This window comes from Tyto alba, unplaced genomic scaffold, assembly GCF_018691265.1.
Source record: "Tyto alba isolate M040663 unplaced genomic scaffold, T.alba_DEE_v4.0 Super-Scaffold_1000006, whole genome shotgun sequence".
In the NCBI taxonomy this organism is placed as follows: domain Eukaryota; kingdom Metazoa; phylum Chordata; class Aves; order Strigiformes; family Tytonidae; genus Tyto; species Tyto alba.
In genome coordinates, this window is record NW_024881272.1 from 30502745 (window position 1) to 30524876 (window position 22132).

The following is a 22132-nucleotide window of genomic DNA, read 5'->3' on the forward strand; positions in this document are numbered from 1 at the left end:
AATATTGCTAAAGAAAAAGGGATGCCTTCAGTAAAAAGGGATATACTCAAAGACTGAGCATAGCCAAGAGCAGCTCAATATAAACCCACGAGTGTGCCCATCACACCCTCCCCAGCCAGGAGCTGGTGGGACCTGCTCGCATGCCCACCAAAAGGGGCACTGGGTCCCTTTTTACCCCGATGCCCTCATATATCATCAAATCCCAAAGGGTCACCCCCCTGGGCAAGTGCCCTCTTTCTCTGGCAGGGGAAGATCAACCCAAATGCAGAACGCAATTCGCACGAGGATGTTTAGTTGTGTTATGAGCTTTTATTTAAAAAGCACATTTATACAGCAATAATTTCGCAGATACAAACTTCAATTTTGTATTCTACAAAAGTCTTTGAATATTCTTCTCTTTACAAAATGGAACATTACAAAAATACAGACAATTTAATATGTTTTTTTTTATACAAATGTCTCTAATTGTAGTTATTTTCATTAAAATATTACTACCACAGAACTACAATATTTTAGTCGACTATAAAAAAATTAATTCAATGCTTTTTTAAGCAGCAAAATGTAAATAACACAGGTCAGGACACAGTTTATAGTCATAGTGGATATATCTAAAATTGTTTCAGAAATAATATTTTACATAGTTAATTTTTAAGGTTTTATACATTATTTATATAATATTTATATATAAAAAAAATCATAGCTTGCTATAGTTGAAATGATAGGACGGATTCTGTAAGAAGGATGTGCAAATGGCCGTTCTGCATGCTTTACGGGATCCCTTTGCAAACGCGCTCTGTGAAAGGGCTGCAAACCAAGAACCTGTGGTTTCCGGGCAAAAAAATAAAAATTAAAAAAAAACAAAACAAAACAAACCAAACAACAAAAAAAAATCAAAACAAAAAAACCCCAAAAAACAAAAACCAAATCACACTCAATATAGGTGTCACCGAGCGGAGCACAGGACCTGGTACCTGCCGTGGCACACACCGGGGTGCCCAAGGGAGGAGGAGGAGGAGGGGAGGGGGGATGCACAAACCAACTGACACCCAGGCTGGGACGTGCCGCCCAGCAGCCCGTCCCGAAACTGCAGAGTAAAAGTTTCCCCGGGACTCAGCCCCGAGGACGTAGTGCGAACGCGTCTTCGGCAGAGCCGCCGCTACCCACGTGCAAACCGCCAGCTACCGTGGGTGCACAGGGAATCTGCTGTGAATTTTTTCCGTGTGAGGGGGTAAGGGGCTGGGGGAAGCAGAGGATGCTCTTTTCAGGAAGGGCCATTTGTGGGTGCTGCACACGCCTGGGGGCTCAGACAGGACAAAGCCTCGGCAGGGAGTGAGCGGAGAGGAAGAAATGTGGCTTCTCTGCGCGGAGGATGGAGTTATTCAGCCTCACGGCGCATCTCAGGACTGCTCGTTAAAGGCGTGTAGTGTGAACAGAGACCCTTCGGAGATCTTTGACTGGGCAAGCTTCTTCTAAACTAAGTCACAGTATGGAATAGAGGAGGCAAAAATAAACTAGTATCAAAAAGAGAAAAAGCAACTCTTAGAAACCAATCCCAGATCTTGACTCAGTGCTGTTTCTCATATATAGTGCTATACAATTTAATCGTGAGTTGTCTTTTTTTTTTTTTTTTTTCTCTCTCCTCGCAGGCATTGGAAATCTTCATAGTAAAAAAGCCTAAGATGGCCAGCTTTCCGAAAATCCCTTAGTGTTCATTAGGCTATGAACAATTTGGCGTTCACTACAACATGAACACTCAAACCAATTGCACATCCAGAACTCCGGCACCTCTCTCTGTTCGGCTTTTGTATTTTGTTTCTTTTCTTTCTCATTGTCACTTTTGACTTAGTCGACCACCACCCCTTTCATCCAAATGTCACAAGTTGAAAAGACCACAGAGTAAGACTTTACTGTCGGGCAAGAAAGTCTCTCCCTACATTCTACTGTCTGATGAGATTTGAGAGCAGCAGGTAGTTGCTGTCAGCAGTCTTTTTTTGCAAAAAAAAAAAAAATAATAAATCTAAAATAAAATACAACACCCATCCAATTTCTCAAAGGTCTACACCATGTTGTGATGGTTATTCCGCTCAATGATGTCCACAGGTGAAAGGATCTCTTTCCGGATGGGTGGTGGAGGCAGGCAAGTCTTTGTCTTGGGCTTGAAGAGATCTGAGACGTAAAACACCTGTAGGAATAAGTGGGAAAGGCAAACTTAGCCACACTGGGTGCTGCTTTGTTCAAAAAATTGTTTAACAGAATATGTAAATGTCTTTAAGCTGCAAAACCAGCACTTTTAGTACTATTGAATGCCTGCCTGTAACACTAATAGCTGTGAAATCCCAAGCACCTGCTACCACCTTTCTGTAGATACAGAAAAAGGCTCGGACCTCACAAAACACAGTGTAGAAACATTACAGAACAATTTAATTTCTCACTGCGTAATCACAGAGTGCAATACCCAAACCTCTGCTGAATGGGTTGAGAAGCCAGGAAACAGATACACAGCCCACACTCCAATAAAATAACAAAGGTCTCCAAAGGGCTGGCCTGACTCATGGTGAGTGGTTTTAGGGATGGACTCCGGTGTGAAACTCATTCAGCCAGACATCAGGTAGGCAATTAAAACCTTTCAAATCAAAGCTGTGTTAAAAGTTATCAGCAATGAGTCAACGGTGAGTGACGCTCTCCTCATGCCCCACCAAAGCATCGGTACAAAGCCAGGGTCTAGTCCTGAAGCCAAAGCCTAAGGAGAGGAGGAGCTATTCCTGACTACTTCTTCCTAAATATCCCGTGATGTAACCCCTCTCCCGGATGTGAAAAATCCAGTGCTTGGCAATTTCGGGAGGTAGCAACACACTAAGAAACAAAGTGCTGGGAGGAAACTTCCACATCCTCCCTTGGCAGCTGCTGCACAAAGCTTATCAGTCCTCCAGGACCGGGGCACTTTCTCCCTTGCCAAACCTCAGCCCCACGCCAGAAGGGAAAAGAGTCAGACAGGATCCTCTGGACGGAGCAAAAAGTGGCGAGGAGTCATCACTTTCTTAGCTGGCACCAAAGCCCCAAACTTTGGTCCTGCTGCCGACTGCATCTGCCAGCCCAAATTTGCTGGCTCATCTCAGACATCCTTAAGCACCGATAACTCGGACTGAGCTGTGGGCTTGCCGAGCTGAAGCCCAAGGAGAAGCAGCACATGGTTGTAGGAATTAGTAGCACATTTGAGTTTTCTCCCACAGTATTCAAATGCAACATTTAAACAACAAGATAAATCAGGGGGAAAAATAAAAATAAGTCCAAGGTGCTCAAAGGAATAATATTAGATTAGTATATCCAGGCTGGGTAACACAGGGAGGTGGGCAAAGGTTTTCTCCATCTGCACCTCCACATTTTCTAGCTACCCAGACCCCTACACAGCAGGTCTAGTTGTCCTTGGGAACAACTTTTGCAAGTCCCTGTCAGCATGGGCAGAGAAGATGCTGAGCTGAACAGACAGCGAACCTGCTACAAGTGGCGATTTACTCCTACAAGTATAACCGGGGGTGCAGGAAGCTGAGTTGTTGTTGCTCGGCTTTTACTTCTTTGTGGAAAAGCAGGGAAGGTGCTGACATACAAAACAACTCTTTTTCGGTGTATGTGCTCCTTAGTTGTATAACAGAGCTGATAAAGTTGTGTACAGGGCGTCCAAGTGGCAGCGTTCATACCTTTGGTTAAATAACAGGATCCAGCTGATCCTGCCAAGGATCACAAGCTGGAGTCTGGCCTCTTGCTGCAGCATCACAGTGTAAAAGCACGTTGAACTGCTCTGACAAGGGTTTTCTTTTGGGTTGTTAATAACTGTAAAACCCCCATTCGGCTGGCTCGGTGTCCTTCTGATGCCACCTCACTCGCTTGCCCACCTCAGAGAGCTGGATTCAATCAAAAAGATGTCTGATTTCTGCACCAGGATAGCCACGGCAAATCAATTTATGGGAGGAGATTGCTGAGGGCAAGAAGCATATGGGGATTACACAGAGTCTGGTCCTTATTTTGGACAGGAATGAGTTATGATGGAGTGTCATCCTGGGTATTTTAGCTTTTACTGTGCTGCTTGTTGCTTTTCAGGGTTTAATTCAGAGTCTGGGTAAGAGGTTTCATTTCTCTTTAAGCTGTATTTCACTTTAACATGGCTGGAGGTTATATAAACACTTATAGGAATCATGAAACGTGATCTTTGGGGGTTAAAACAGTGTGTTAAATCCTCCTAATGCTTGAACTGTTTAACACAAAAAAGGACTAATAAATGTGCAAAGTTTTTCACTTGGATTAGCTCCATTTCCTGTAGAAGGTGCTCTCCACCCATAAAGAAAACTTGACAGCAGAAGACTGAGCGTGTATTATACAAAGTAAGCCAATATCTTGTATTGCCACTGAATAATGCCTATTCCTTTTCATTATATTGAAGAAATCTTTAATCACACAGAGAGGTTAAAACAACTCATCTAAGCTAAGCAGAGCAAACACCAGGAGCATGTCCTTCTGACGTCTCCCCTCTTCTCTCTCCATCAGATGAGACAAACTACATGACACGTAGTAGCCTGCCTACAAGACACATAAAAACTATTTCCATTTAAGAAATCCTCATCATACTTCATTCTGGATCCAAGTTCGAATGTTTCATCAGCTGGAAGTGTTTGACACTAATGTCTTCTGCTTGTTATTTCAGTCACTGAAGGACAAACGTGTTTGCTGCAGCACAACCTGAATTGAAGCTCTAGCAGCCCTTGGAGATGAAACCCACAATTGGTTTCTACTGAAAATTACAGCCTGATAACTATGGTATTTTAACGGCCCCTGACTATCAGAGTGGACTCTCGAAGGCTCTGCTGAGGGAAGGGGTGTGTGGGAGCACCCAGGGTGGGTTGGAGATGATGAGTTTCCAGGTCCCTCCCTCTGCTTCAGAGCATCCTCTGCACGAGAGCTGGATCACAGAGCTGGGCAAGGACCCCCAGGACTTTATTGCTCTGATACACCAGAAATTTTAGCAAAAACTGCTAAACTATACATTTAATGCAAACTCCAAGGAGTCTTGGGGAGATTCTTCCTCTTGTCCCTTGCCACCATCTCCCAAAAGAGAGGAATGTCTGTCGGCCGCTCCCAGACAACGGCTCCCGCCAGCAAAGCCAGGTTGGGGAGAACAAGAACATATTGACTGTTCTTTGCAAGCTGATGGAATGGGACAAGGGTTGGGTTTAAACCCTGCCCGGAGTCCTAAGCTGCTGCCTGAGATGTCCCCGGCCTGCACAGGGTTTGGCGCCAACCGTCCCCTCCACGAGCCGGCTGGGAAGAGCAGCACAGGTTGCCCCAGGCTCGCAGGCAAAGCCGAGCCTGCCCGTGAAACTCCAGGCAGCTGCTTCCTATGTCGGTTCACCTCGACACAGGAAAACCAGCCCAGCGCCGCCACAGCCGACCCTTCCCAGCACAGTTTCCAGCTGCCGGAGGGCCGGGAGGGGAGGGGAGGGCCAGCCCTGCCGCTCGTCCTGGCCGGGAAGCATCCGGACGCCCATCCCGAGCATCCGGAGAGCTATTGTCTTTCTGAAACCGCTGCCGAGATCCAGGGATGGATCAGCTCGTCACTATTCCCTTTATATATCCCACCTCTCAAGCAAAAAGGCACACCGAGATGTAAATACCCGCTGGCAACACACACTTGTGTCTCAACAAACCCACACCACACAAATTCAGGCACCTGGGCTGAGACAAGTGGCTTCGTCGCTCCCGGCATTGCCCAAGACATTTTCTCCCCAGGGCTGGCAGCGCTGCTGTCGCGGTGCTCCAGCTGACTGCTGGGATAGGAAAAGATCACCAGGATTTGGAGAAACACCCTGGCAATAGCGGAGTGAAGGACACGGGACCCACAACACTGATGCTGCGAGCGGGCGTTACGGCAGCAGCATGCACCTCTGCACTCACACTTCTCTATTTTCCTCCTCTGAATGTGCCACCCCCGCATGGGACATTGGCATCAGGCAACGGCAAAACCCAACAGCTACTGCTCAGAGAGTTAATAATACTCCATAAAAACTTCCCAACAATGACATTTTTGTCTTGGCTCTAGAATATTATCGATGAGTGGAAAGTACATAAATAACCTATTTTCTCTCCTTGCAAAATATAACATTAGCAAACTTAATCCCTTGCCTCTAGGGCTGCTTTACTTTTAGATCAGTTAAAAGAAAAAAAAAAATCCAAAACACAAGAAAGTGGTAAGCTGTTAAAATCTTGCTTTTGGGATTTTGTACAGACACGGGAACGACCATAACCCCCCAGCCCCTTTGTTTGGATGCAAGGCAGCCACCCAGCCCCCGTGCCCCCCACCCTGCCTACTTTAAACATCTACATGTGTCACTTCGAGTTACAGGGCTGCACAATCAGGTCACTCTGGAAAGCAAATTGCATGAGAACGAGCCCAGCAGCGGAAGACAAGCGGGCATGGCTTTTGTTAGCTGTTTTCTCACGCGCCCTCTCTCTACATTAAAAACCCACCACCAAATGAGGCACCCTGCCTCCCCTCAGCGGGTAAACACCAGCTCCCACTCCCAGGGGACGGTTTTGGCTGGATTGTGAAGGAAAGAGCCATAATCCCAACCACCCCAGACCCCCTGCTTGGGTCCTGGTGAAAAGCCTTGCAAACGAGCCGGTGCTCGTTATTGAGAGCAGCTGGAGAAGCAAATGTTGCTGGTTGAGAGGGAAATACTCTCCCTCGTCTGAACGTGAAGGAGCCCTTCGCCCAGGAGCCTCCAGGAGCTCAAGGCTGATGGGGAAAAAACCCTAAATGTGGCATTTTTTTGCCGAATATGCAGTTTGTTTGGTGAGGGGGGGTAGAAGAGGAATTGCTTCACCCCTCTAGCACGGCACCTGTGTTTCCTCACAGGGAGGTGAAAACACCTGTGGGTGCACCCTCCTTTGTCAGGTGCCCATCAGAGCACCCACCCCCCAGGCTGGTAGGGTGCTCTGCTCTGAGGTTTACACGCTCTGTCACACGGGGGATGACACTGGACCAAGCCCACGGGGCATGCTGCCTTCTGCCACGTCCCCAGCTGCAGCAGGGAGGGGGTTAAAGAACCGAAGACCACCCTAAAGACGATCTGAGCACCTACGATCAACTAAACTCCACAAAAGCCAGGGCTCAAACTGGGGTTAGATACCCCACTACGCCTGGCCCTAAATCCTGATGCTCACCCCTACCCACGCATCCTCTCGGGTACTACAAGCACAAATGCTTAAAACCCTTAGGACTCGGTGGTGCCCCAAATCCACCCAGAGGAGGCTGTTCTGTCATCTCTAACCCACGATACACCCGACCACCCCTTGCCAAAACAGCCTACGCACCGCCGGCGCCGGCCCACCTCTTCTGAGAGTGTATCAGCTCGCAGCAGCAGGGGCTGGGGAGGTGCCCACTGCTCCCCCGAGACCCCCAGCATGTCCCCCCCGCCGCTCCTTGCGCGGTTTGCCATACTCACCACGCAGTAAGCCACCAGGGCCCCCTGCGCAAAGCCCGCCAGCACGTCGGTGGGGTGATGCTTGTGGTCCGACACGCGGGACAGGCCGGTGTAAAACGCCATCATGATGAGGGTGAACTGGAGGAGGGGACGGAGCAGGCGGGCTCCCTTCCACGTGAATCTGGCCTGCAGATAAAACTGCGGGGAAGAGAGGAAAACAAAAAAGGTTGCGTTAAGTTGAGGGCAGCAAAGGAGAAGCTGCGCCCAAAATGCGCACGCATGGCAGCAACCCCTCTGTGGGGCACCTGCACCCCTGTAGCTCGAAGAAGGGGGAGATGTCAAAGAAGAAGGATGCTCTTCGCAAATGTGTGGCTTATGTCATGTAGAGGGGGAAGTGGAGTTGGAGGGATTTTAACCCATGGAGGGGGTGTGGGCAGAGACAGCCCTTCCGTGGTGAGCCAGGGTGAGGGGCTTGGTACCCCCTGGCTCACGCCACGGACCCGCTTCAGCCTCCACACAACGTGCCATAGGGCCAAGTAACAGAATTCCTCCCTACTGCCATTTAGCGCACAACAGAAGCAAGGTCCCAAATCTGGGGCGTGCAGCACCCATGGCATCCCTCAAGGGAAAAACAGGAATCAGTGCAGCATGCCCCACCTCCAGAGCCAGCCCCGAGACACAGCTGCAACCACTGACGGGGTGGATGCAAAATGCAATCCTCTAACCTTGCCATCACGGCTCCCAGCCCAAGCCCCGGGGTTTGCAGCCGCCCCACCGCATGGCACGGGAAGTCACTCCTACCCAGCGAGGGAAAAGCAAGCTCCTGGCTCGACCCAAAAAGACGAAGCTGACGTGCCGTCAGATGGACATTGTCTGCCCCCTCCCCGTGACTGTCTCAGGCCCGTTTCCGTTTCATCCGGCGGGCACAGCCGGTTCCTGTGGGAACCGGGAAGCCGGGTGGAAAGAGAGGACAGGAAAACGGCAACCCGCTGCCCACAGATGAGCGGGGCCCAGCACGGAGGAAGGCTGCGGGAAGGGGGAGGGATGCCCCAGCAGCCTTGAGGCTTGGGGAGGGGAGGCACTCGATGGCTCCAAGAGCGTAGAAGTGCCTGGCAAATTCTGCTCGGCTCCTGCAGCTCGGCTCCACTGCCCCTGCACTCGGCCACAGCAGGTACGTTCTGCCTGTTCCTCTGTGAAGCACTGGAAGTCACACCCAGCATACTCTGCAACATCAGAAGGCTGGAAAGGGGTTTAAATACCCATTTACAATTCCTTTTACACACCCAGAGCAGTTTACACTGCCTTGATATAAAAAGGAATGAAGCTCTTGCTGGGTTCCCTAAAACCACAAATAACTTAATGATACCATTTACCTATAAAAGCAGAATTAATTGGAAAGCTGATAAGGGGGAAGCATCGTTTTGGCCAATTTAGTATGTTTGGCTGTTGCATAAACATTGTATTTACCCCTTTTTGGAAAGAACACACACTGGTCTCTTCAGAGGAAATGAAACATCATGTGATTTGAATGGAGCAGATGCTCCAAATTACCCAAATTGTTAGCCAATTAACATGGAAGAGAGCAGTACCAAAACAGTTCAGCGCTGGCTAATGCACATTACAATTCTGGGGAAAATATCTGCAAACCAGCTCTAGTCTGGGAACGGAGCCACGTCACCACGGCGCACACCCCACACCACACAAACTTGTGCACGCGATGCTCCGGGACGAATTACAGCTCTCTAGATCCCCCACAGCAAACTCACGCTGGTGTAGCCCAGTGGATGGACCGGTGGGATGGTTCTCTAGTTTGTGATGATAATTTCCAAGTCCAGGAGAAAGGCGAGTCAACAATCAACCTACTAAAATTAGGAGTCATGTTCTGCTCAGAAAGATCTAAAAAACCAACCAAACAAACAAACAAAAAAAAAAGAAAAACAAACCAAAAACACCCCACCATCAATGAGGAGGTGCTTTCCCTTCAGGTAAAATGCAGCCAACCGCTGAGGTGGAAAGCTGGAGCTGTAAAATAGCACAGCCCCATTCTGCACAGCCACTTGCAACGATTTAACAGCAGGCACTTAATCCTGCAAGCAAGTATCTATGCGGTTCATTAGAAGGGAACTGCATTTTTAGTTTGCAATGCTTAGGCTGGCTGAATTTTCGTTATTTGTGGTATTTGTGCACCCAGTGATCTGCCACTGAGAATAAACTGTGCAGGCAAGATACTCTTGGGAAGTATTCAGGGAAGGTGGTGACAGAGGGAGCCGGGGGCCCGGATATCTTTAAATACACCTTCTCAGTACACCTTCTCAGTAAAGAGACGGTGTCCCTTGAAAACACAGCATTTATGCAGAGTAGCATTTCTAAAGCACACAAAAGATATAAAAATATGCTTCTATTGACATGGTTTAGACTCAGGATTATTTTCATGTTCAAGAGCATCAGCCCAGCCCAGCCCAGGTAACAGCATGTTGCTGCAGAGCAAAATTAGCTCCAAGCATTATAAACTATTACTCTTAGTTCTACCAGGAAGATTTGAAACCTAATATGTTACTTCAGCCTTGAGGCTCTGTCACATCAAATCCCTTAAGAGAGAAATTTGCTGCTGGATAATTTGACTTTTGTCCCTTTTACACCGTCTTGACATCCCCTTAAACCATTCCACCCCACAAACTTGGACTAAATAGGTCATCTGTAGGTAAGGAAGCAAAGTATCAGTTAAAAACAAGGAATAAACAGCTAACCCATGAGTTTGAACACACAATGAAGCAGACACTTTCGGGGATGAAGCGATAAAAAAATCATGTTTGTATACTGATTCACTCGTTCTAAAGTTTAGCTCTGAACTGCGTGTCTAATATACAGATTTTAGCCCTGGATGAGGTGTGCATGGGCAGTGTGGCACCATGTGGGGTGTGCTGGGTGCCACCCAAGTCCCCAGCACCCAACTCACACCCACACCTGCATATCCTGGAGGAATAAAACCCACTTGAATAGATGCATCTCAGACACCGCACTATCAGTGTAAGGATCTTGGACTGAGCTCCTTTTACTGCTGCAATAAAAGTCTTAGAAAAATTGCTCTTTCATTCCCCATTCATAAAGGGAAGAAAAAACATGGGGAAAAAAAAATGGGAAAAAAGAGGCTGACAGCACTTTTCATATTCCACAGGTATGTTATGAGCATGCAGTGCACCTCAAACTGCTCAAATACCCGAGTGTTGAGAATCCCCTAAGTACTTTAGAGTTAAGCCTCAGGGTGCTCCAAACTTTGCCTCTGCCCTCAGTAAGAACGAAAAACATAGTTGATAGGAGAAGAGCAAAAAGTAAAAGGATGGCTCGGAGGCTGAAAGGATCAGAATTCCCCTAAAACAAGAATTAGTGCTATTACTAAGAAATGGGAATTTCCTGGCAATTTATCTGAAAACCTGCTTTTGAAAGGTCTTTTTTGAAACCTGGGAGCAAATCTGAAGTGCTACCTGCTAAGGATTGCCAGATTTGGATGGGAACATGGGGCTGGATGGAGCCCTTCCTGGGAGGGGATGGAGGAGCAAGACCACAGCTGGTGTCGTTTCCACCACAGACCATCACAGGGCAGCAAAAGTCAGGAGGAGCATCAACAGAAGCAAGGGTGGATGGAATGAAATGGGATTACATGGAGCAAGAGTTATTTGGAGCTCCCATCCACGGTCTCCTGGCAGAGCCTGAGTTACCACAAAGCAGATGGCTTGAAGGAAGACACATCGCTCTTCTGCCAGGGGACTTCCACAGTGCTGGTGGGGTCAGCCTGTGGCCACATGCAACCCCCGAGCAAACCCACTGAGGGGGAGCTGGCAGGGGACATGAACTAAAAGCATCACCTCCAGCTGCCCGGGGCTTTCTGCCACCCTGAAATCCTGTCCTGTTCACACTCTCCCCACCACAAGGCTGAACTCCATCAACCACGTCCCTTAGTCACAGCTAATATTTCCTTCTGGGAAATGCCTGGTCTTGTTTCTGACTGTCTGACCTGAAGTCACCTCCATCTCCTGCCTCAACTGCAAGCAGAGCAGTACCCAAAGCAGTACGGGGCCAAAACCCCTCAAACCCAAACTCTCCCCAGTGTAACGCACTGCCTTGTCTGGGCAAAGCCAGCTGGAGGAAGAGGAACTGCAGAATTTGTCTTTTAGCACCAAGATGGCCAGGGAACAAGGACATGAGAAGGACAAAGACTTCCCAGCACCAAAGGGATGCACTGTTTGCCTCTTCCCCGCCTTTGCTGAGCATACAGCATCCTCCGACCCCATTGGGAATATCCCCATCAGCTCAGCAACACAGTTCACACCTCGGCCCTGGCATCTGATGTAATTCCAGGTTATCCGCTTACTTAGGTCACTGCTAAACTTGACTCCAAGTCCACAACTACCACAGAGTGTCCTTCACACGGGCACACCATCGCTCAGCAGCACCAGGGCACTGGGACCTTCTCCAACCTTCAGCAAGAAACCCCAGCGAGAAGCCTCATGCTCACCCCGATACACAAAACCAGCAACATCTGTAATTTTCCATATTAGTGGTAGAACACACTAAAACCCATTCCGATTTGAAGTCTTCAGCATCACCCACCTACTCACATTAAATACACAAGCTGCCCTCTTTTACTCTCATTTTACCCATAATCAGCCAACTTTACTGAGGGATATTAATTTAGCTTTTCTGATATTAATTTAGCGTTTCTGCATCTCCTGTGTGGTTGGCTGTGATTTCAGGCAACTTTGTGCTGCAAAAACATCAGCATTATGGTCTCACGTGCTTGAGGGGAGTGGAAAGCATCCATTGCTCTCTGCAAAGACTCCCCACATCCAGCAAAACAAGACTGAGAGGTGCGGGTCAGGTCCAGAGGGCTGCACGGAATAAGCTGTTACATACCTCCTCTTTCCTCAGCCTGCTATAAATACGTATTATGGGCTCGCTCAGCCAAGGAGTAACAAAGCAAGGAAAATTAAGACAAAGAGGATTACCCAAGTGTAATTTCCCCTTTTAAATTTTTTATACAAAGGCCTGATGTTAATTGAGTATTCCTGGTGACAAGAAGGCTGTGAGAAACATAGCCCTGAAGTCTCAGTGTTTAGAACTAAATCCCAGGAGAATTTACTGTGTTGCAAGCACCTTTCCCCGGGACTTTTCCCCCAGAGCCCTTCGGGGCTTGGCATCTATTTGCCTTTTCCTACCAGGAGCCCATGGCCAAACTGCTTCTCCTTGATGGATACCACAGGGCACCGCTGCTGTGCCAGACGATGGGGAAGCCGTGGTCACCCACCCGCTGGCTACCAAATACGTGGGGAAAACCCAGCTCCATGGTGCGAGGCGAAGCCCCGTGGGATGCGTGGGAATCCAGGTATCTTTTAATAGACCGACTAAAGCTTTCTGGCACCCGTCTCCATCAAGTGAGGCAAACTTGAAAACATTATAATTCAGAATAGGCTCTAAGAGTGAAGCCAAGGAACGCCAGGAAAGACGGGAAGTGACTGATCCTTCAAATATGAAGTATTGTTGAATAGGGAATGCACTCAGGATGCGGCCGATCAGCCAAGACTCTGCAGCACACGCTCAGCCCCACAAACACCCACATTCTGCAAAGGCTCCTGGCAAACACCCGGTACCCAAAGCACCAGCAGCAACCTGCTGCGGCACAGCCCTCGCTTCCTAGGAAGCAGAGAACAAACGTTTTGTTTTGATTGAGATTATTCTTTGATTAAATCAATCAAACCCACCTTCTGCAGGTGCTGTCATGGTGGATTCCACATTTCTAACCAGGCTTTTAAAAACCCACTCATTCATTGAGCTGGGCAAGACAGTGGGTTTATTTTACATCAAATAAAATCCCACTGTTTTTTTTTTTTTGTTTGTTTGTTTGTTTGTTTCTTGTTGTTTGGTTTTTTGTTTGTTTTTTTTTTTTTTTAATTTTTTTTTTTTTAATTAGTTTTTGATATTATCGGCCTATCCAACACGACAGACTTTCTGCCTTCCTTTTTCTATGAGATTTCTCCTTCAGGCTCTAGTGGCGGCCAGGGAGTTGGAGTAAGAGAGAGCAGGGTGCTGCTAGACGAGAATCACAGAATCATTTCAGTTGGAAGATCGTAATTTCCTCACCTCTGATACACACTGCACCACACTGTCTAATCTCAGGTTGCCTTTTTCTCCCTTCAGTTTATGACTGAACACTTGGTATAACTTTTCCCCTGACTTTTTAAGGCACAAGGCAACTGAACAGCTGGTCAGACAGAGCCTGCTACCAACCTTATCCCTGTTTTGGGACAAGGGAAAAAATAAAATCATTCTTCAGGGACTGGACATCAAAACCCCTCCATGGAGAGGGGTAAGTGGAACAGGTTGTTGTCCTGGATTGGGGGGGAGAGGGGCAGAGGCTGCTGAGCACTGATAGCTTGAGTGCTCCCACACGGGCACAGGGAAGGGCAGCAAAGGGAGATCAGAGGCAGATTTCTGCTCTGAAATGTTACACAGGAGCTAAATGCCACTTTAGAAGCCTGATGTAAAGTTAAAAAGAAAACCAGGCAGTGGACATTGGTGCATAGTGGTGTTGGAAAACGAGCCATGCAGGTTTTCCACGCATCCTATGGGAACATTGCATGCATGCTGCAGTTTTGGGATCTCCAAAGCACCCCCTGCCAACAGCATTCCTGTTTGTTTCTCGCCTGCTCCGTAACTGCTGGATTTTCACAGAATCGCAGTAAAAAAAAAATGGCAGAGCAACATGGTCTGCCCAGCACCCTACAGAAAGAGGGTCAAGCCCTGGTGAGTTTGAGCAGCCACTGCCAAAGTGAGCGAGGTGGAAATGTGGGAAGGGGGCAAGTGCTTGCCCAGCTGGGCACAGCCCCCCAGGTTTGTCCCCTACCCTAAAGGGTGCTGCAGGGCGTGATCCTGTGCAAAAAGGTAAAGCATCAGGTCTGGCTTCCAAAAAGGCCTGGGAGCAGCATAAAAAAATACCTGAAAGGACAACCTCAATCTTGCTGAGTATTTGAAGAGAAACCACCACCAACTTAATAGGGACTGGCAGTCCTCACTGTTTTCCCATGCCAGGCTTGAACGCATCTCGGGGTTGACTTATCTGACTGCCCACAGATCTCAGAAATAAATAAATGCCAGTGTGAGCAATGGCTTCCAAACTCAGCTTGGAAGGTTTTGCGACGGCAGCAGAAGGCGGCTGAGCCTCCTGCAAAGCATTGCTGGGGCGGCTCTGCATTGTAACATGGCTGGGAGGAAACAGCCAAAATGTTTACTGAACAGCTTCAAAAGTTTTCCAAGAACAAAAAAAAAAAAATACGGGGGAAAACAAGGAAATAATTTAATACTCCATGACCAACATTACAATTACAGAATTATAGAAATTGCTCATGGGGGGGGTGGATCCAGGGCTGAAAATGCAGGAGGGAGGTGTGGTCATTTATCTTTTCAGAGGGTAAAGGGATGGAGGGAAAGCACTGCTTACAGATAAAAGCTCACATTTAATGTTTTTATCAGTGTCATGCTGTTTGTTTGCTTGCTAGTCTGAGCTTACGGGAGATGGGAGGGGGGGGGTACAAATCTTGAAAGGAATCCAAGACCTTTTTCCTGATTTTTTTTTTTTTTTTAATTAAAAAAAAAGGCAAACCAAATACAAATCACTATCCAGGTCCTCCCCAAAAGGCTTCTTTCGGGGCCAGCCCCTCAGGGGGTGCGAGCAGCGTGCCTCCCGCAGCCCCAGCAGGAAGCACCTTGGCAGCCGCCCCGGCCCCAGCCCCGGCGCAGGAAGGGTAGAGCCATTTCTCACTGACAAAGAAAAACAAGTCCCAGCCCTCCGCTCCGGATCCGGGCGGGCAGAGGCTGCTCCACCTGCTCCATTGGCACGTTTGGAAACCAGCCTTCACCTTCCAGACAGGAGCTGCAACGGCACATCTTCCCCCCGGGCCCCGCTGATACAACGTTTTGACTTGCTCCAAACTCTCCCCAGTGGAAACCACAACGCGGGGTGAAATGAATTGCACAGGTCGTCCAAAGATCTAGTAGGATTCAGATCGTACTGCAGCCTTGGCTACAACCCAAAGCTGCACAGCCTGGCTATCACCCCAGGAGTCTCCATCCCAAATAACACCACAGGGGCCAAGAGTGGATCTTCCCACCATCAGCTTGTTCAAGCTCAACTGACCCGCTATCTCCAATGCTCATCGTGCCATAACTGCTACTGAACGGGGGTGAGTGCCTTGGGAAAGGGGGACACGGGATAAATCAGCTCAGTCTCAAGCAAGGTTGAGGTTACTTACCACCAAATACAGCATGGTGTAGAGGGAGAAGGACGCGTGTCCGGAGAAGAAGGATTTCCTGCAAAACAAAGCAGGTGCTAAGAACCAGCCACTATAATCTATGAACACTATTATAATTTTACATGCAAAATGGGGACTTGCCTGCTGCTACCAAGAGGGTGCCAAAGCAGAGGAACTCACAACCCCCAATCTTTTGGGTTTTAAAACCTCCGTTATCCGCCCTGCTCGCTCATGAGACAGAAAGCAAACGGATGGACAGGATGCTCACATTGTTCGTCCCTTCCTGGTCTACTCGTGGGACAGGAGTTATTTCCAGGATAGCCTGACAACTCATCGTCTCGCCTTAAATAACCAGGAAGCCGTAAAGAAATAATAAGTGAGCAACTTCTCCAGTCAGTGAATTGTGTCATGTGAAGCACGCCCCTGGAAATGTCAAAATTGAGCATCTGATGGACTTGATTGCGAGTCGAAGGGGAGGTGCTGGCAGCCCTGCCTATGTGGAGCCTCCTTGGAGGAGAAACCCTCTGCTCCGCTGCATGGGACAGCTCGGGCTGCTCACCGTGAGCTCAGATCTGATGGTGAATTCCCACATTGAGCAAGCGCTCAGGGAAACAATAGTGTAGGAGTAAAGAGAAAGGAAAAGAAATATTACTCAGCCAAGTCCTGCAATTCCTGAGGGAGACTGCCTGTCGCTGGCAGATGGAGTTACAGCCTTTGCAGGGAAAGCACTGTTTGAATCATCTATTGCTGGCAGAGAAACTGAGACATATATAGTGCAAGACACCGTTCTGGTGGCAGCAAACCATCACTTTGATGCCACAGGCTCTCACCTGGCTTCCTGGACCTTGCTGTCGCTTCCCCTGCAGGTGTAGTTTTGGATGTAAACTCCCTTAGCGCAGTTGATGGTGGAGAAATCCAAATCGCAAACTTCCAGGAAATGCGGCCGCAAGCGCCCGACGGACACTTTGGCAATGTCTGTGAAGGACTGGCTGATGGCACAGCCGAAAACAAAGCAGCCCACCTGCTTGTAGAGTGCTGCCACGTAGGGGTTCTGGATAAAGGAGCGCGATTTCTCCTTCAGGTAGTGGATGCGGTAGAGCTCTCCCGTTATAATCTGTGGGGAAAACGCAGGAGAGAGATTAGAGAGCAGGGAAGAGATGCTGTGGAAAACCTGTGATGGGTGACAAAAGCAGGGCTGAGACAGCTCGAGCATCTCGAGCCAGCAATCTGTTTCCCCAGTAAGGAAGGAGAGCCCATAGCCCAGCATCTCTCCATCCTCATCCTCTTCCCTCTCAAGAAAAGATGGCAGTGCTCGAAATGTTATTTATGGAAAAATTCAATAAACAAGAACAAAGGGAAAAAAAAAAAAAAAAAAACAACCAACAAAAACCAACAGGATTTTGGTTTAGCAGACTGGTTTGTTTTTACAGAAGTGAAATAGTGCCCCAGATCTATACCAGCATAACGGGAAAAAAAGTTTAACATAAACCAGATAAAGAATCGGTGTATGCTTAGGAAGCAGAGACCAGATCCACTACCATCTTATCAAACTGATTTTGGAGGAAAACAAACGAACAACCGTATTATCTTCCTCTCTGAAAACCATGAGCACAACAGGGGAAGATGCAGGAAGTCCCAAACTTATCAGATTCTGGCCCCAAATTTGCTATCATCAGACCCAAATCAAGCTGCTCAAAGCTTCTTTAAGCGCCAGCTATTTCTGGGCATTTCAAGGGGTCTTGCCATCATATGGCAGCAAATTATGTTTTTCTTGTGTCATGGGTGCTGGGGTTTGACAATGTCGCCATAAATCACCATCAGGGAGCAGAGGACCTGGCTTTTCATAATCCTGGCTCTTAAAAGGCGGGTTATAATGAAAATCAGGCTGTGAAATGAAGTCCAAATGTCTCACCTCTCCCAAACAGGCAAAGGCTTAAATTGTTCTCCGTCACGTTACACACCTAGGTTTTGAGCTCCAGATTTACAGCTTTAGGATTTTATTCATTACTTTAAATGTTTTTATACCTGAGTAATAAATCAAGGCCTTTTTTATTTTTTTCGGCTGCCCCCCTTGTCCCTGCCCCTCTCTAGTCACAAGGACTGTGATATGTAAAATTAACTGTCAGAAAAAATGCCTTCATGTTAATCCCTTTTTGAAGCAGCCAGCAATATTCCTCCCGGCATGGCAGCCTGCCAGCAGCATGCAGGAGACAAGGCTCCCCTGCCTACCTTTTTTAAAAGCTTGGCACAACTTTTGGAAACTAATAAACTGGAAAAGTATGGCAATTAGACTAAGAGGAGATGAAGCTGTATCATTGTTTGAACTCATTCATACCATGGCTTGAAAAAACTAAGGTTGACCTAAGGCAGCTGAAACTGCAGCTATGAAGGCTTTATCAAAGAGAGATACAACTATAATAATAAAAAACAAAGGCCAAACTAGAGTGCCCTGCTACCATGCACAGAAATACTCTGAGTAGCTGCACCATCATTCAGGGTTTATATATCACTGATGAGCTTGGAATTCTGGTCACAACCAAGAGTTGTCTGGGGAGCTGCAGCTAACGAGCTCCAGTGTCATTTGAATCCCCCCAGACTCCAAAACCCATTGTTTATCCCCATTTTGGACCACTTTCTAGCAGAAGCTGGCAGCTAGGAAATCTACTGGCATGAGAATCACAGAGGGAAGTTGGAGCATCTCCTGCTCCTCTACCAGGAGTCAATTCCAGGCAGTCTGGGATGGACACGGAGGCTCCTGCACAAGGACACGGCCGTCACCTGCAGCCTCCCGAAACCTTAAATTCACAAGAAAGGGAGCTACGAGGCTCAAAACTCATAGCTTTTGCAGAGGGGAGACAAGACAGATTAAGGATGACATCTGATACTGGCAGATGTGCCATTACTCCAAACTCACAAACAGATCCACGTAAACCCGAGGCTCTTGGCCTGGGAAAGGCATGTGACCATTTTAAATAGGGACCAACAAAAGTCTGGGGATTAATATTTTTCTTTCACCGTTGGTGGTCTGGGTAATTGCACACATGTAGCAGATTGTAAATTGGAGACTTCATTCCCTGACTAACACACTGCTGGGCAGCCATGAACCCTCCCCGCTTAGTTAAAGCCATAGCTCAACCTTAATGAGAAGCTAAAAATTGGGTAAACTTGGTTTTTTGGCAGTGCCGTCCCAGATAAAGCAGGATGGTGAAAAACTAATGCAGCACAGATGTGCACAAACTGAAGGGACATCCTGGAAAGTAAACAAGTCCTGAAGATACTAAGGTCTTATGGTGCCTTGCACTTCTGGTGAGCCATCTGCACGGGACATGTGCCACACCTATGTGATGGGCAAAGCTCCCAGGGGACTGTCACACATTTAAGAAAGATGGTCACTAGAAAGAAGCCAGTATCAAACTTTACTGCCTGTGAATGCCTTTTGCAGACTTCTGGTTGTCATGCCCATTTTATTGTTATTATAAGATATCACCAGCAGTCCAATTAGCCTGTAATTACTTTTAGAGTTTTCTAACCACTTATGTCTCTGGTGTAACGTTTTCTGTGTTTAATTACATTGAAACATATCACCTTCAGCTGTAAAACAACCAACTAATTCAGCTGTGTCACTTAGATCACTTATGAAATTAGTTTTCTTAGGTATTTTTCACAGACTTTCAAGACCTATCAAGGTGTGGGGATATGGGGCCCCACAGCAGCATGAGGCTCAGGATGAGGAAAATGTCACCTTCCCCTGGCCATTCCAGGGACCATCAACATGCTTCTGTGCCAATCAAATTAACCATCTAACCACCTAACTTCCAGCAAGAAGAGCAGTCGGGATTTATGTGAGAGTACACAGCCCAGGGGCACAAGCCTCTCCAGGGTCTTTTGCACAGAAATTTGCCTGAAGTCAGTAAATACATACGTATTAAAACCAAATGCATATCCTCTCACATCCTGATTGAAGCAAAGGTCTTCACCTTTGCCGTTTACTTAATGGGCACTCTGGGTGTCCTCAAGCCATTTAAAACATGACCTGGACCTTTTACCCCGAGCTAAGCTGCCCATGATGCCACGTAAAGCAAGGGCGTGAAATTTTGGCTGCTCCATCTGAAACGCCAGCTCCCTGGAAGTCCTCATAACCGCTGTCCTGCCTTCCGAAGGCAAACATTGTGAGCGAAAGGAGCAGAGTCAGTGCTTTGTGGATTTGGAAGGAATTCCTATTATGCTACAGTAATTCTGGTATCTGGGTTACATCTGAAAAAAGAGGTCAGGCTGACTTGAATTTTCCATGCATGCTGCCATAGCAAAGAAATCTGTTGCTTCAATTCCTCGTTAGCCATTTGTATCACTCAACAGCAAATAACCAAGCTTTTGAATTTACCTTATTAAGTTACATTTGTTGTGGGCACAGTGAAACCAGGGCAGAAACATCTCATTCTTTGGGGATTTTCTTTCTCTTTTAATTGACCTGCTATTTTGAGGTAGAAAGTTGATGGATCACATAGGCAGCTGATTATGTTTCCAGTTTCTGTTCCAACTCCTGTATTTGCCACTGCCTCATTACTGATCAGAAGCACACTCCGCATGGAGCCGGCGTGCCGATAGCTCAGGCAGTAATGTGAAAATGAGAGGCTTTTTCATTTTGTTTTTATGGCTTTTCCACACTCGGGGGTAATTCACCTGCAGGGTAAAATTCTGCTGTGTTTATAGAATTGGGGGTCTGGCACCTTTCAGGCTTGTTTTGAGGAGGGAGGAGGCATAGGAACAAGGCAGTTTTGGGGACCTACTTTGCTAAGTGAGTATATGTGGTCAGGAAATGATGGAGAGATCAGGAAACGGAGATATTCACGGCACAAAGCAGCAAGCCTGGGGATGGGGTATTACCAAAGCAGGCACCATGCCATGCTAAAATACTTATTGCCCGTGACATTACTCCTACGAGGAAAGAGGAAAGCCAAGAGGGGAACAAGTGCTCCCAACCTCTCCATCCCCATCCCTCTCAGCCAAAGGATCAAGAGGAAGGCAGCATCTCTGGGAAAGCACCTGAGCTATGCTGACAGCAGGTGAAAAGGAAAACGTAGGTACTTTTCATAGGGGAATTTCATTTTCAGCTGGAAGCATTTAACCAACAACCAGGAGACAGTTCTTGCCTTCTGCCCCAGTGCCAGATACATGCTGGCATAAGGAGGCTCAGCTCCATGGTCTGAACTCAGCTTTTTGGCTGACATATAAACCTCTCACGGTGCAACTGTTTCCTAGCATAGCTCTAGGAAAGCTGGCAGGAAAAGAGAAACGAGGAGGCATTGGGAAGGTGGTGCTTTAACTACTTTTTACAGCAAGGACTCTGGGAATACACTCCCCATGGAAGGTTTTAATTGTCTTTTTTAAATGGCTGTAATATACAGTCTCTTAAAAAGCTAATACTAACCTGTGAAACTTTTCCAGGCACTGGCTAGCTGAAAAGATGTATCCTTTCTTTTTTTTTTTTTTTTTTTTTTTGTTTAAACCTTATAAAATAGGCAAATACCAAGAGTTATTTGAATAGGGACAAACCATGCCAAGTCCTTATTGACATACAAGTCTTTTTGCTTCTACTCTGAACTCTTACTGGAGGGTGAAAAAGCTCTTGTGGAGCTCACAGACTTGCCCAAACAGCTTTGGGCCTGTTTATGGGCTTCTAGAGTAATTTCATTCCTCCCATTACAAGCTTTCATTTGCAAATATTTACTGCTCCACACTTACGCGGAAGACAAATAATTGCAGAGGAGATGTGCAGCACCTCAGTAGATAGTATGGACACACTGGCAAGACTGCATTAAACTCCCAATGCCAACAGGACGTCGGTGCCATCGACTAAAGAGGTGACAAAAAGCCACTGGGGATGCCCAAGGGACAGAAGAGGAGGTTTCAGAGGTGGTACTTACAGCGAGGATGGCGATGAGGATGCCCGCAGCACACAGCACCGCGTCGTTGATCGTCTCCATCGTCTTCAGCGGGTACCTGATGCTGTCATCGTCACAGTAGAAGCCCCGCTGGTAGGGCTGGATTGTGCTCGTTTCAATGATGAGGAAGGGCAACCCAGCTAGAAAGAGAGACAACACCAAACTCATCAGCAATACAGGCAAACACAAGCAGCTTGCTAAAAAGATCCAACTAGAAAGCCCCTTGCAAATCACGCAGCACCATTGCTGAAGCTTTTCTTTCCATATTGCTATCTTTCCAAAGGGAATGGCATTAGGATTTGTTTTTCCAAGTTGCTCTTGTGGGGAAAAAGCATCTCCTCTGTTATGGTTATCAGATGACTGCACTGCCTGGTTTCAGTTAAGCCCTGTGCATTGCAAATATTAACTTACAGGA

General features: G+C 47.4%; 1 protein-coding gene across 1 annotated transcript in view; it reads right to left on the minus strand.

The window, feature by feature from the left end:
• Positions 1-289: 289 nt before the first annotated feature.
• PLPP3 (phospholipid phosphatase 3) overlaps positions 290-22132 on the minus strand; it is a 46676-nt gene continuing 24833 nt past the window's right edge. The window contains exons 2-6 of the mRNA XM_042783958.1: positions 21700-21857; positions 16606-16889; positions 15776-15833; positions 7494-7670; positions 290-2182 (exon numbers count right to left, since the gene is read on the minus strand). Coding sequence (XP_042639892.1) covers positions 2057-2182; positions 7494-7670; positions 15776-15833; positions 16606-16889; positions 21700-21857 — 803 coding nt within the window. The 3' untranslated portion in view covers positions 290-2056. The remainder of the gene's footprint in view (positions 2183-7493; positions 7671-15775; positions 15834-16605; positions 16890-21699; positions 21858-22132) is intronic.